The sequence below is a fragment of the Merops nubicus genome, unplaced genomic scaffold, assembly GCF_000691845.1.
Source record: "Merops nubicus isolate BGI_N331 unplaced genomic scaffold, ASM69184v1 scaffold18626, whole genome shotgun sequence".
NCBI classification, from domain to species: Eukaryota; Metazoa; Chordata; class Aves; order Coraciiformes; family Meropidae; genus Merops; species Merops nubicus.
Window position 1 is genome coordinate 6,269 of NW_008615967.1, and position 14,719 is coordinate 20,987.

Here is a 14,719-nt window from a genome sequence, read left to right on the forward strand (position 1 = left end):
GCTGCATGCCTGCTGGCATCAGAGGAAAGAAAAGGTCCACAAGCAAGTAAGCACAAAGATGAGCTTTATTGCCTCAAAAATCAAAAAGAACACTAAGATGTGCTTTAGCTTTGACCCTGTGAATTTTCTTTCTTGGCTGCTGCCACTTGGTGTCTCCTATCAGCCTGTGGCTTAGGGTTGTGTTTGCCACATGAGATGTAGCTGAGGCCCACCAGAGATTATAGGATGCTGCAAGTAGCCATCATGTAGGAAATGCCAAGTTGCCACCTGAAAGTCCTCTAGAACATGATTCCTTTCCCTGCAGAGCAGAAGTCACTGGGCAGGCCAGAAGGGTGGTGACATTCAAATTCAAGCAATATATATCCTAGCAGCATCTTCCACTTGCAGTGATAGGACCTCCCTCTGCTCATGAAGAAGCAGCCATGCAGAGACCTTTATCTGTACTGGGGGTAAGAGTGCTTCCCTGGCAGTGCTTGGAGCCTCCTTTCTGCCTTCATGAGGGGCTGGGAGTGGAGGCAGCGGGCTTCTTGATGTCTCATGTTGTCTCTTTGGCTGAGTGATTTGGACCAGGTGTTCTCCAGTCCAGGGGCATGCCCTGCTGTTGCTCTCCACCTGGGGTTATGACAACCTCTCCTGAGGGGCGTGGAATATTTTCTGCTCCTTGGAGGGTCTGTTTCCTGCTCCCAGTTGGGATCAGGCTGTGCCAACTGCAATAGTCACTTCTGAGTCATCCCGAAAGCATCTGTGTGCTAGAAAGCCTGTGTGAAAGCAGGCAGGGAAACTGAGGCCAGGGAACAAGTGGCATCCGTCACCAGGATCTCTGGCAGACCCCTAAATCCTGCCAGGTGGCTGAGATAGGTGCTGGCATTGCTGGTACTCCCCGTGGCTGTAGGCTGTGTGTTGTGCTACGTGTAGTTGCCTCCTAAACGCCTCGGTGCCTGCAGCTGAGCCTTGGGGTGCCTTTCTCAGAGAGCACAGCCCTGCCTGAGGCTCCCGAGGCCCCGCGCAGCCACAGCCAGCCTGGGGAGCAGTCTGCTCAGAGGGCAGGTTTCGCAAGCCACGCAAAACCAGCCGCCTGCTTTGTTTGTTTGCTTGGAGGGTGCTCTTGTTTTTGTCTCAAGCGCGGCTTCTCTGAGCGTGTCGGTGCAGGAACCAGGGTGTTGTTACCTGCGCGTGGCAGTGGGAGGGATGGCTACGTGCACAACTGGTTAAAATCACCAGAGCTGGGTTGTCTTACCCTGGGTAGTCGCTGCTTGCAGTGTCAGGTCATGACATGACTGACCTGGTGCGGGAGGAACATCTCCTCTGGTCCTCCTGGGCTGCAGCCAAATGCCTGAAGAAGGGAGGAGGTCTTGCACACAAAGGTGACTCTGAGACACATCCATGCTCTCCTAGGCCTGGGCAGCTTGTGTGCACGTGCTCATCTGTAGGGGAAGAACCACCAATACTGCTGTTAGGTTAAGTAGTCCCTCACAGGGGCAGAGTGCCTCAGCCTGGTATGTTCTCTGGTGGCACAGCTGCAAGAGCTCCTTGGGTGGGTCGAGACGAAGACAGTGTAGAGCTGGTTGTGGCATAGTCTAGGGGCTTTGGGGCTTAGCAAATCAGGGTTAATTTCAGCTGCAGGAAAGGTGCGTGACTATCCTTTTTCCTTCTAGACCTCAAGCTGTGGCGAGGTGTTTGATTTCATGTTGGAAAATGAAGTTTGCCCATTTGGCTTTCCTAATTAAACTTAGCTGCTTACTTTAAAGAAAACTTCCATGTGTGTTCAAACTAATTTCAAAGCAGAGAAAGAAAACGTGAGTCTGTAGCTTTTGTTTTGTTCATCTTGACTCTAACAATTAAAAGGGGAAAAAGTTTATACAGGGTAAATTCCTGCCAGGCACTGAGGAAACTGGTTTTTCAGTAAGCTGTCTCTTAGGTTGGTGGAAGGACTGATTTTTTGCTTTGTTTGTAAAAGTTGGCTCAGAAAAGGAAAATAATTAATTTGTACCTGTTTTGTCCTGTGTGAATCTACTCTGGACCTCTTGGGACTGTTTCTTCATGTGTAGTCCTTTTTTTCCTGCTTGTTTGAATGATTGCAGATATTTATGGTTTGCTTGGTCTGAAACAGAATGGAAAATGAGTTTAATTACTAAAGGAATGAGATCGGAAAGGGAAGATGGTGGCTGGTCTTCTTCCAAAAGCTGGGAAGGTAGTTGGCTAAGGAAAGGGCTCACCAAGGGAGCTAGGATCCCCAGGACTTGTATGTGCAATGATGATTTAAAGCTTGTTCAGTGTGACGTGCTCTAGCACAGCCTTTGGTTTCTTGGCACAAGGAATGAATCTTTGCTGAAATTTATGTCTCTCTTCTGCAGAGGGTCAGGGTAAATGATCCTCACATGTCCTTCTAGCCTACAAAATGCTGGCGCTTCATTTATTTCATGTGCCTCTTAAAGACAGGAAACGGTGATGCTGTTTTGCATCTTGAGCTTGTTGGATTTTGATCTGTTTTCATCATAATTAATGCCACCTTCAAAAGGCAGCGCTGTAGACAGCTTCTGAAATGTGCTGAAGGCGCTGGTTGTGGGTAACAAAGGTGTAGCATGGCACATCCCACACCCTCCCTGGCGAGGTGTGCCCAGATGGTGTGGTACCCTGCTGCTGCCACCACTTGTTGCCAGAGGGGACAGAAAACCTGAGCCTCACAAACAACACCAGCGGCGTTGGGAGCCGGAACAGCAGGAAAAGCGCCAAATATGCTCCTTGCTGGGGAGGTGGTGCTGACTGGTGGGACTGTGCTGCGTGTTGCTTACCAGGAATTGGTCCGTGATGGAGCAGCGCTGCACCCGAGACAGAATAGTCCCCTTTTCTTGCCATTCTGAGGTACCTGGTTCTCTTTGGGGCTCAGTGTCAGGGGGTACCCCAGTGGCACAAGCAGAGTGGCTACATGGAGCTGCTGTGGCAATTACAAGTGCAACTGCAAGTCGCATGTCGCTCAGATATTGACCCTCTTCTCTATGGCTGTGGATGACAACAGAGATTTGCTGTTTGGTCTTGGACAAGACAGATCTATTATTATTATTAAAGTAATAAATAAATTACTAAGAAACTCTGGATGGAGTCTATTTTAATACGTAATAAGTAAATGAAGCAAAGAAGGGAGGATGTGGCTCAAGCAGGAAGGAGAATTCATGCTCCAGCAGAGACAAGGAATATACCTTTATATACCTTTTGGCTTCCCCCTGTTTTTTTGTCTGAAACTAATCAGGAATTTCTCATGCTGCTTCTGCCAGTGAATCATTTCTAAAAGGTCGTGGTTTATCAGCCAGTCTTATAGGAGAGTTTATTTCTTTTAAAATTGAAGTCATTCACTTTCCTGTGTTTCCTATCTTATGGCTTAAAAAGGCAGAGTTGGAAATTGGAATGAGATTTATTTTTTTTTTTTGTCCTCTCCACAACATGCAGTGATTTAATTTTTGACCCATCTACTATCTTACTTCTGCACCCCATCCAAATTTCCCCTTGCATCTCCAGACTCCAAATTCTTGTTTCCATTTCATCTGCACTACGTAAAACCTTTTGGAACAGGAAGGAGCAGTGTAGTCCTCTGGACAGAGCTAGGGCTGTTTCAAAATCCTCTCCCTCACCTCAGATTTGGTTTCTCCACATTTGCTAGGATAAGTACAACTCGAAGAGTCCAATGTTGTAAGCTGCTGCATGCTGGTTTTTAACTGCTCTGTGCATCCAGGGGAAGAAATGGCAGTGGAGGGAGGAGGAATATATAATTATCCATGCTTCATTATAGAAAAGCATATGGTACAACGGTGCACTCCCTCTTGTGTCATAATTATGCCCAGCCATGTGTTTTGTTTGATGCTGTAACACAGACTGGCTTTTCTCTCTCCTGTGCATTTGTTCCAGTATTTTATTTTGGGGGTGGGTGTCCTGTTGACATTATCACATTTCCTGGAGCTCGGTTTGGTCTGTGGTGATTTGTGTTTGCTGCTCTCCTCTGCTTCCTTCCCCTCTTGCATGATTTTTCACATTCAGCATCTCTGTTATCTGTTCAAGTTCTGTCATCTGTGCTGAGGAGGAGCGACCCTCTCCTGCCGGTGCAGCAAGGCTGGGAAACCTCGTGATGGGGCTGCAGGGAGGGTGCTCTTTGTAATCGGTTCTCTGCCTGGGGGAGAAATGCCTTTCAGCATCCTCCACCACTGCCAACAGGCTGCCCGTGGGGTGGCTGCTGGAAAGGAGCAAGTGAGAGCCTCGCAGCTTTTGCGTCTGAGTGGCCTTCTCCCCCTCTCAAAACCTCCCTGCCCCTTGCACTTTTGGAAGGTAACCAGATCTGCGTGTCAAATCTCAGGCAGGAAATTCAAGCCAAAGGCACATTTGGAGTCTGATATTGTCCCTGGGGCAATATCTGAAGGTACATGTGTCTTCTGTGGTTAGGGGAGCTATGCTTTGGTGCTTGTCTTCCCTCTCTCTCAGAAGCACAATGCACACAATCGGTGATGCCAGGGGCCAGCAGCAGCATCGGGTGGACCCCTGGTCTGTTAAGAAAAGTGAAATTAAACACGTGGCTACTGCTTGCATATGAATCATGGGAAAGATGAAGCATGCCCTGGCTGGAGGTGCAACCTAGGGCATGGCAAATGATCCAGGTCTCTTTACAATGTTATAGAACTCCAAACTGTTGGTTTGTTGTGGTGTTTTTGTTTGTTTGTTTGTTTGTTTGTTTGTTTGTTTTGACAAGACCACTGTTTTCAAGCTTGATTTGTTTTAGGCAGGACTGTGGGAATCCTGAGCAAAGCCAGCTGGATGGAATTGTTTAGGATGGGAAAACTGGGGCATAGAGAACAGGAAGGGTTGCCTGAATATGCTAGCGTGCTGCGTGGAGGATGTTGAGTAATTGAAGTGTATTTAAAGCCACCAGAATAATCTGGAGAGCTGAAAATGCTGTCTTTTTAGGTTCTTAGATTGGGAGGACTGACTCTTGTGACCCATTCTTTATGCAGTGGCACACAAAGGAAAGTCTGGTGCTTCTCTGGAAGTTGCCAGTTACATTTGAGGTGCTGCATGTGGACTTTTGCAACTGAGGTAAATAAATTAACCACTTCTACATCTTTCTGAAGGAGAGTGGAGCCCACAGATGGAGGCATGCAAGCCGATGGGGGTGCAGTCTCAGTGATGTCTGCAGGTTTAAGATGGGTTGAAACTCTTTCCAATATCCTTTGGTGAAAAGGGTGAGATGGAGAATAGTCAACTGTGCCCTTGCAGTCAGGCATTGTGGAAGAAACATTAGCCAAGCAGGGGAAGTTGGAGTTAGCTGTAAATGAGGATCCCACAGGCTGTTTCAGTGATGAGCTGTTCAGCACTTGTGGTGGAATTTTACTGAAATGAGAGAGTTTGACCCTAGCAAGTGTTTTCAGTAATTCCTTGGTATAGTGGGTGATATTTTGAGTCTGTGCAGGCTGCAGCCAGGGCTTCAAGCAGCTCGTAGGAAGAGAGGGAGATGTAAAGCGGAGAGGGGGATGTAAAGCGGGGATGTTTCCAGGCTGGCCCGGCTCTAACATCTGAAACAAGAGCAGGATGTCGTTTAAGCGGCAAACAATTTCTATTTCGGTGGGCCCATTCAGGAACTGCATTTTCCAGAAGTCACGGCGATGCAGAGGAAACGGGGCTCTCTGTACATCTGAGCTCGGCGAAGGCGGCAGCCAGCACGGGTCTGGCAGACGCCGCCTTGCGCCCCGGGCTGCCTGGAGGAATAGGTGTGGCTGCACGGTGGACCTTGGACCCCACCGAGCAAAGTCCCCTGTCTCTCTGAGTGCGGGAATGGTAAGGCAGCTCTGCGGATTTGCGTTTAAGTGATGGGAAGGAAACAAATGCACCAGCTTTTCTCGGGGGAGGCGGGGAGGGAGGAATGTGTTAGAAAGCCTCTTGTGTGCAAATTGAGACGAGCTCTCTTGCATAAATCTTTTCTTAGGGATTCAGATGCTTCCTTGATTCTTGCCTTGTGCACCCAGGCGCTTTTTTCCCACTAAGTTACTAAATGTCTGAGAAAGATGTAAGATAAAGTTATAGATATATAAAGAAAAAATAAAGAAGGATTTAAATCCACTTGGTTGCTTACAACACTATTAATTGTAGCAGAGCTAAAACCCCCTATGGGACAGTCTTTCTCTTTCTCTTTCTCTCTCTCTCTCTCTCTCTCTCTCTCCTCCTCTCTCTCTCTCTCTCTCTCTCTCTCTCTCTCCCTCTCTCTCTCTCTGTCTCTCTCTCTCTCTTAACTGTGGCTTGTGTGATACATTGTGAAGTTTTGTGAAACATCCCCAAGAGGCTTGCCATGGTAAATTCATCCCTGGTCCAAGACCAGTGTTTCTGATGAGTTATACCTGAGGTGGTTTTTAGAGCCTTATTTTCATCAGCCCCTGAGTATTTTTAGACCGAGGCTGCTCAGGCAAATGAGGAAGTCTGGCAGAAGTTTCTTCCGGGCTTCTGATACACTCTGCTCTCCATGTGGTGCTGTGGACATGAGAGTAAGTGCTTTGTCTGGATGGGGAACAAAACCTTTCTCAATCTTCAAATAAAAATTGCTCATGGCATCTGCTGTGCTTGGGGGTGTTGGAAGAGAAGGGATCCTGGGCGTGTGAACAGGGTGCCACAAGAAAATGGTCGTGCACGTCTTTTGTTTGTCTTTCTCAGCAGCCATTCAGCCGTCTGATTAGGAAACGCCGGATACCTTCCAGCAAGATAGCTGGTGGAAGCCCTTTTTCTTTTTCACAAGTCTGCCACTAACCTTTTTACGTTCTCAGTCAACAACATGTTGAATTTTATCAGCAGGTTGGCGGTTTTACTTAAAAAATGTGGACCGACAACCTCCGTATGCTGGCTAACAGAGTCTGAACTGTACCAAAGCTAGGAGGGTTTGTGCTCTCATGTATTGCCTGATTTCAACAGTTTCTGTTATTTTCTAAGGAGGAAAAAAATAAAATGCGGGGGAAAATCTTTATCTTAGCAGAAGTCTTGCTTGCCTACAACTGATCACTTAAACTGTGAGCTGGCAGGTTATTATAAACAAACCTAGTTTGTTTATTTATTTAGCTGGAATCTGCATGGAAATCTACAGGCTTACATTAAAAGCTGCATGGTAGGTCCTGAGTTTGGCAGACATTTCTCTTCTGCACAGGTGGTGCTTCTTTTGGAAGGTGTCAGTTTTTACAGTGGGGCACCGAGGAGACAACAGCTGCTAGGGATGGGCTCTTCTTCCACCTGTGCCTCCATCACAAAGCAACTGGGCTCTGACATCCAGCCTCAACCTGCCCTTCTGTAAAACGGGAGGAGTGTTGCCACTCCCTTCCCTTGAGAACTTTACTAAAGGCAAACACTGGTGGGTCCTCACTTCCTAGTGACAGTGGCCAAGATGGGATGTGTTTCAGGACCCCACATGTGCCAGACCAGGGAGGGCTAGATGCTGTTGGCTTTATGGTTCTCTCTGCTCAAGCACAGCTGGTTTGATGTGGGGGCTGCAAGTCTATAACCTGCTCAGTGTCGGTGAGTTACGATCCCCAGGTGCCAGAGAAAGAAGAAGAGTGGAATGAGGTGCTGTGGCATGGTAAAAGGCTGCAGAGTATCTGTAGGGATGGGCAGGGACCAAGCTAAGGCTGCTCTCCACTTGAGTCTCCACTCAGAAGTGCACGCAGGGTATCTTCTGCAATCTGCCTCCTGACCCTTCTCTTTCACTCTCTCTAGGCACACTCTGAAAATGAACCCAAATAACTCTGAGTTGGAGAGGGTCAGCAACAGCTCTGCCGAGAGCCTCAGCCCACCTTTCAAGAGCGTCCACGTCAGCTTCACGGCTGGCTCCACTGACAGCCTCGAGTCAGACACACAGACTGGCAGCGATGACAGTAAGTGACTGCTGGGGGTGGGAGAGCTAGCAGTGGACCTGAGGAAGGTGATATCTCTATTCCAAGGCCCACTGCTGGGGCAGCTTCTTCAGAGCAGGGGTCATTAGGGTCCAATCCCCTAGTTCTCCGAGCAACCCTTCATCTTTCCACTTCTACCCTTCTGCCTGTTGATGCACTTGAGGTGAATGTGGCAGAGTCAGGCCAACATCATGGGCTTTTTCCTCTTACATCTGGCAAGTGCTGTCCTGCAGCTCTCCTCTGGACTGGATAAAACCTCCATCCCAAAGCAGTTGTCCTTATCCTGTCTGTGCTTCATACATTGCACAAGGTCACAGGTAGAAAGTCCTCTGCAGGTTTGAGGAGTACCAGAAGGAGTCTTGTGCTAGAGGTAATCTCTCCCTCTCATTGTGTTCCCAGTTACTTCTTGGAGGGGAAAAAAATCTGCCTGCACTCGTTTAACTGAGATTAAAAAATACTTACTATGAAGTCACTTTTTTCATCAGTGTGTAACTTAGACATGCACTAACATGTTCAACAGCTCAGAAAGTATTTCCTTTGCAAAAGTAACCTTCGTGTAGTGGAAGTTCTGTCTTTCCAAGAGCAACAATGTGCAGCAATAAAATTAAGAGCCAGAGCTCTGGAAACTCCATTTTTCCTCCACTAACTTGGAGTCTGAGAGTGAGACCATGCCAGGAAATTGTACAGGGGGAAGAAAACCTCATACATGTTGGATCTTTACTTGCTGGGCACAGAAGCAAATTGCTATCAAAAAGGATGTGGGCCAAGAGGATTTCTCTGCCTCCACTAACAGAAGCAACCGTTTCGACTCATCTTGGGGAGGATGAGTTTTTAGAAGAATGCAATTTTTCTTGCTGATGCAAGCAAGAAACTATGCAGTCAATCACTGAGTGAGGTGAGCTCAGATTAACTGGCTATGCTGTCAGATGTTAAAATATGAAGGGGGGGGGAGCTTTTAAGCCCTTGACATGCAGAAGGACTCCATGCTGAAAGTGCAGAGCACTGTTAGGAAAGTTGTGAAAGGGTTTAATTTGTTACCTTGTGCTTGGTTCAGAGCCCAGAAGCACATAAAAATAAAATAAAAGACATGGTAAGAGCAGTTTGGCATTTGTGGTCTAGGTGTGTGGACTGGTTGCCAAAGCTTCCAGTGCTGACACTTGTTTCATAAGACTGTCCAGTAAATCTTGCCTCAAAATGGGGATTCAGCTGCGTGTCCTGGCAGAGATGCCTCTGAGTCGCTCTTGGCTGCATGCTGGAGAATTTATCTTTGCTGTGTCCTCTGTCAGAGCCCCTTGGACTGGAAACAGTAAGCAACACCATGCTGAACGTTCCCTGCCTATGGCTTTTGACAGGGTTTTAATGGAGGGGGATGCTCTCCCGTGGACCTGGCTGGGTGTGATGCAGATGGGTGGGTTGCCACGAAAGCCTGGGGCACGGCTCTGTCAAACCATGGGCTCCTCAGCAAACTGTGCAGCTGCAAAGCAGGTGAAACTGGAGAACAGTCAATTGCTCAGTGGCTGGGTGTACAACAGAGGTGGACACCTGGGGCAAGGGCCCAACAAGGAGATAGCTCGGCATCCAGGAATGGGGGCAAGAGAGACCTGTGCTGATTCACAGCATTTCCTACAGGACTGTTTTTCAGCATGTTGTCAGTAACTGGGTGCTGAAACTACTTTGCTTGGAAAGCTCATCTTCTGCAGAAGGTGCGAAGCTCATCTTCTGCAGAAAGTGAAATCAGTGCTGCTCATTCCTGGGATGTCTCTCAATGCTTGTGTTTGGGATGGGGTGTATTGCAGCAGGAGCACACAGACAGCCTTGGCCATGAAGGGAAGAAATGAAAATTGATGTCATGCTACCAAACTTTGGTGGGTCAGGACTGGAACAGATTGTGTCAGCATCCACTGTGGTAGCTAGGAACTAGGGGACCTGCCCTCACATCATGCAGTCTCAGGAGGTAGAGCAGCTACCAGGGGCTGCTGTTCTGGCACAGATGGTATGGCTCTGAGCTGGCACATGACATGCCAGGACAGGCTGGGAGCTCGGGGCTTGAGCCCCTGCACTTGGAGGAGGTGAGTGAGAGCTGGTGAGTCACTAGGGTTGTGACAAATATAAGCACTATAAGCTCCTGCTGCTGGCTGACACGAAGCTGCCCCAGGGCGTTCCTGTGGAACAAGCAGAAAGCCACCAGGAGGAAGTGCCTGCTGGCAGATGAACCCTCACCAGCAGCCTTCTGAGAAGGAAAGATGGCTTGCTAGCACTCTCCAGCTTTGGAACCTGGGTTCAAAGAAAGCTATAGATCCTGTTATCTGCTGAGCTTGCTTGGGGCAAAACACCACCATGCACTTTTCAAGATCTACAGTTGCATGCAAGTTGTTAGCAGAACTCAAGTTTTTATCAAGAGTCCTGCCTCTCATTCAAGTGGTGTAGAAAATTCTCTGAAATAATTGTCTCCTCTTTTACTTACCCATGTGGACCTCTCCTTTCCTCATCTGTTCTGTCTCTATGATCTGAAATTATTCTCTTTATTTCAAAGTCAAATAATTTTTTTTTCCCCCCTTCTTCCATGACATGCAACTGTATTACCTGTGTCTGGTCTGGCCATGGTAGGAAAACAGCTGCTACAGCTGCCTGAAACTTGCCAGCCATCCCAAGCCAATCTATGTGCAGATGGCTTGGGGTTTAGGTTATGTAGTGGGGACAGGCAGCACTGCAGAGACCAGATTTTTTTCAGCAAGATGGAAATTGCCAAAATCCCAGGCCTTGTCCTGTGACCCTTACCCAGTGTAAGGCAGGTTTAATGTACTTCATGGACTGCTCTGGTACAGCTGAAGAGCCTGAGTCATGCCCTCCTTATCATGCTCTGCTGCTGAAGCACTGGGTGGCAGCTCCCAAGTGAAACAGGCAGTTTCAAGAGGTTGTCCTCATATCCCGTGTGCTTCGTTCTTACCTCCCTGTGAGTGACATCACAGCTTGAACATTTGCCCTCTACTAGCTTTTTACTACTGTTTGTGCAGTTCACAGGGGAGTGGTCTCAGGGAAGCAGGGTGACAGCATTGCTCGAGGTGCTTGGTTGCAGCCTGCTTTGCAAACCTGCTGTATTAAACTGGAATAAATCCCTAGCCCCTCCAGTGAATTTTTGCAGTCGTGAATAGATGAGGACTGTGCACAGGGTTCAGACGTAACCTGGCTTGCTGCTTTGTCCCCAGCCAGGGCCCTGGGACAGATAGCCTGTGGAGGTGGCAGGGACATGGAGAGGGACCTGTGCTCCTAGCCCACAAGGGCCACTCATGGCATCTTCTTGTGTGTCTCTGTCTCATAGGGCACTCGTCTGAACCGAACCACTCACCCCCTCCGTCTGAGAGCCAAGTGTTTCCCCCTGCCCATTTCCTTTCTGCCTCCGGTGAAGATAATGCCTCCTCTGCTCCCAGCTGCCCACCACCTCTGCCCCAGAAGAAGACAGTGAGCAGAACGGTGTCCTCCCCAGATGGCTTTTTTGGGGGACAGGTGTCTTCAGGCAGAGCAGCCGATGCTGCTGGCCACAGGCTTAATGTCAGCCACTCCGAGAGCAACGTCTGCCTCCGGGAGGAGCCTCCCTTCATCCATCCAGGCAGCCTGGGAGGCCGCCCTGGCACCTTCTCCTCCACTGAGTCCCTGGAGAAAGGCTCCAAAGGAAACGGCTACTGGGGCTCAGCCACTGGTAAGAGCACAGGGGCTTGCATCCCCAGCAGAAACCTCCAGTCCCTTTCCTCCTCGCAGCTCAGCGTGTCCAGCCAGGTGTCATCGGGCTCCAGCCTCCAGCTCCACAACCTCCTGAGCAACATCGACAGCAAAGAGGGGGTGTATGCCAAGCTAGGGGCCCTCTATGCCGAGTCCTTGCGCCGCCTGGTCGCCAAATGTGAGGACTGCTTCATGAGGGAGCAGAAGAACGAGCTGCACTTCAGTGAGAACAACTGGTCGCTCTTCAAGCTGGCATGCAACAAGCCGTGCTGCGATTCGGGGGATGCGATATATTACTGTGCCACCTGCTCCAAGGACCCTTCTACCACCTATGCTGTGAAGGTAAGCCTGTGCCCCAGGAGGGATCCAGTTCCTTCTCCCAGCCTCCTTCTCCCCGTTGGGAAGATGAGGCTAAGAGCTGGAGGGCCCAAGGCTGTGTGGCAGTCTGTAGCTGGGCTGAGACTGAACCTGCGAGCTTCTTTTTCTCTGGTTTATGAATTTGAATGAAAGAGTGGGAAGCAGACTTAGTGGCGTGCCTTTGAGAAGCACCATCAACACACAATGGCCTGTTTTCTTTGCTTGTCTTCCTCACAGGTGAAGCCTGGCAAGGAAAATCCCTTTCAGATTTGCCACTTTCCCCCTACTGTTTGCAAAGGCTGTTTTGGAGAAGTAGTCTTTGCTGTAACAAATGCCAGTTAGATGCTTATTGCTGCAGACAAGGAGGGTCTGAAATGCAACCAATTTTTCTCTAAAAAAATAAAATAAAATAAATAAATCTTTGTGCAAATACTATGTTGTAAACTTGGAGGCATTTGCCCCTGAGGACACAAGCTGATGAAAGGCTGTTCAAGAGACAGTATTTTGGCTTCTGCCTGGCTTTTAAGTGGAAGGTCTGACCCAGAAACCATGTGAGTGCTTATAAGATCTTGAAACTGCAGGCATTAAAGTCTCAGTTAAACAATGCAAGGCTGACCCAGACATGCTGTGTAAAGCCAAGTCTGACATATTTTGTGGTAACTCCATGGAATCTGTGTTTGAAATGGAAACTTAAGGTGCAAGAGTTCAGCTCTTTGAAATCTGGATAAGTAAGCTTATCTAACCTGTTCCATGGGTGTCCCATGGATTTTGTGTTCTTGACCCATTTTACTACCTGAATAAAGAGCCTTTAATTTCTATTCTCATTTAACCCTAGGGACATCTCATTGTTGCTTACGCTTCAGGTTGTTTTCAAAACCTAAAGTAATTCCAAAAAAAGCACTGTCAGAGATGCATTAAGCAAGAAAAAAAAAAAAAAAAATCCCTGCTGAATAGTTTCCACAATTATGAACCCCAAGGGGATATTTTAGTTAAGTGATAGCTTTAAAGCCAATTCACATTCTAAAGGAAATACAGTCTCCCCAGCAGGAGGGCTGTAAATAACCAGAATGGAGTTCGATGAGATCTTGTACCAATACCCCTAGTCTACCACTCAGAGCTGCAGCTTCTCTTGTGTGTTATACCTAGATTTATGACAACTTTTCCCCTGAAAGCTGAGAACTGTGTGGTGAACTGGTGTGCTCTTTTTCAGTCTGCGGTTCCCCGTGGCACGCACACACCTCTGCTCTTGCCTGCTACGGTAGGTGGGGTTCAGAGGCTCAGCTCTGCCTCTGCAGTGGGAGAATTCTTGCCAAGGCAGAAACAGCACGTTTCAAACTCTTCACGGACTGTGCTTGTGTCCCTGTGTGTGATGGGGGCTTACTCTGTGCCCTTGGTGAGCTGTGGAGCACCTGAACAAAGCCAGGACTGCTCCAGCGGGGCCGTACTCTGCCCCAGCGCGAAGCTGTGCGTGTGTTTACACACGTGCACACTTGCCATGTCCCCGTGGGCCACCTTCCTTTTGGTAGCTGAAGTAGAGAACGTTTGTTAAACTTGACAGCTGGCTGCTTCCTAGCTGCCCCTCCTGGCTTCAGGTACAGATTTTCTGACATGAAAGAGATCACAGACCTGTAGTTAAAATTAGACTTGGAGAGCTCAAAATGGGCAGAGGATGTGAGCTGAGCCAAGAAGCCTGCTTGAGGAGTAGGAGCCAGAGTTTGGGCTGTGCACAGGCAGATGTGGCAATGCATAAAACAGTTAGATGGAGCCAGGGTTACATGCAGTGGCTTTAGAGGAATTAAGCCAAGATATGCTCCATGCCTTGGCTTCTTTTCCACTTGAAGGTGAATGACTAAGCCAGCCCTCTGCTCCTGCTTGGAGCTTGCTGCACGGAGGATGCCTCTGGTGCAGCCAAACTCACACAAAGGCTGGCTGGCTGGGGAAGATTTTCCTGTCTTCATTTGGTTGCAGTTGTTCTTCCTGAGACTTTTCTTTTCTCAAACGAGTTCCTCTCCTTTTCCCAAGTCCTACATGTCTTCTGTGGGGAGGAACAAGCAGGCCTGTTCAGCAGAGGGCTGGAAGGCCTTCTCCAGCTTTAGAGACTGTCTGCATCTTTCTACATCCTGCTGCATTAATCTGCATTCTGCGTAGCTCTCCAAAGCTTTTCTTTCCACAAAATAAGCATGTAGCCATGGCAGGGTATTGGTCTTTAGAAAAGAGAGGACAATAGGGATTTGAAATGCCGCATCTCTACAGTATTGTCTCATCCGAGTGAATTACCTGCAAATGCCCAGATTCAAACCCTTGCTAGAAGCATACAAAAGCTTCTCCACTTCTCCAGCTCCTCTCTATTCTTGCACTGATTTTAACTTGGGGGCAAAATTGATTTCTTGTCTGATTTTGCATGCATGCTGCGACTGGCAGTGGCATGCTCCAGGGTTTGAAACCTTTTATGCTGAGTTTCAGCCTGTTGCTGATTCCTGTGGGTGAGATAGAAGTACATTGCTAAATAAAAGAGGGGGAAAAAAAGCGTATAATAGAGATCCCAGAAGGCCCCATAAGCTAATGGATACTCATAATGAACCTGTGTTTGAGTTCGCCCAGCCTTTAGTGCAGTCATAAAGTTGAAATACAGGACAAAATGAAGATGAAAGTCATGTGAGTTTAAGAGAAAACAGATTACAAAATGCTTTTTCCCCCCCCCCCCCAGCGTGCGGGCGACCTCTCTTTACCCCTTTGTTTCA

The 14,719-nt window shown here is 48.3% G+C and overlaps 1 protein-coding gene across 1 annotated transcript in view; it reads left to right on the forward strand.

Moving 5' to 3' along the window:
- The window catches only part of LOC103775264 (tyrosine-protein kinase SgK223), a 21,277-nt gene that overhangs the window by 4,424 nt on the left and 2,134 nt on the right, over nucleotides 1-14,719 (forward strand). The window contains 2 exon segments of the mRNA XM_008942712.1: nucleotides 7,729-7,886; nucleotides 11,224-11,963. Of these exon segments, the coding sequence (XP_008940960.1) occupies nucleotides 7,729-7,886; nucleotides 11,224-11,963 (898 nt within the window).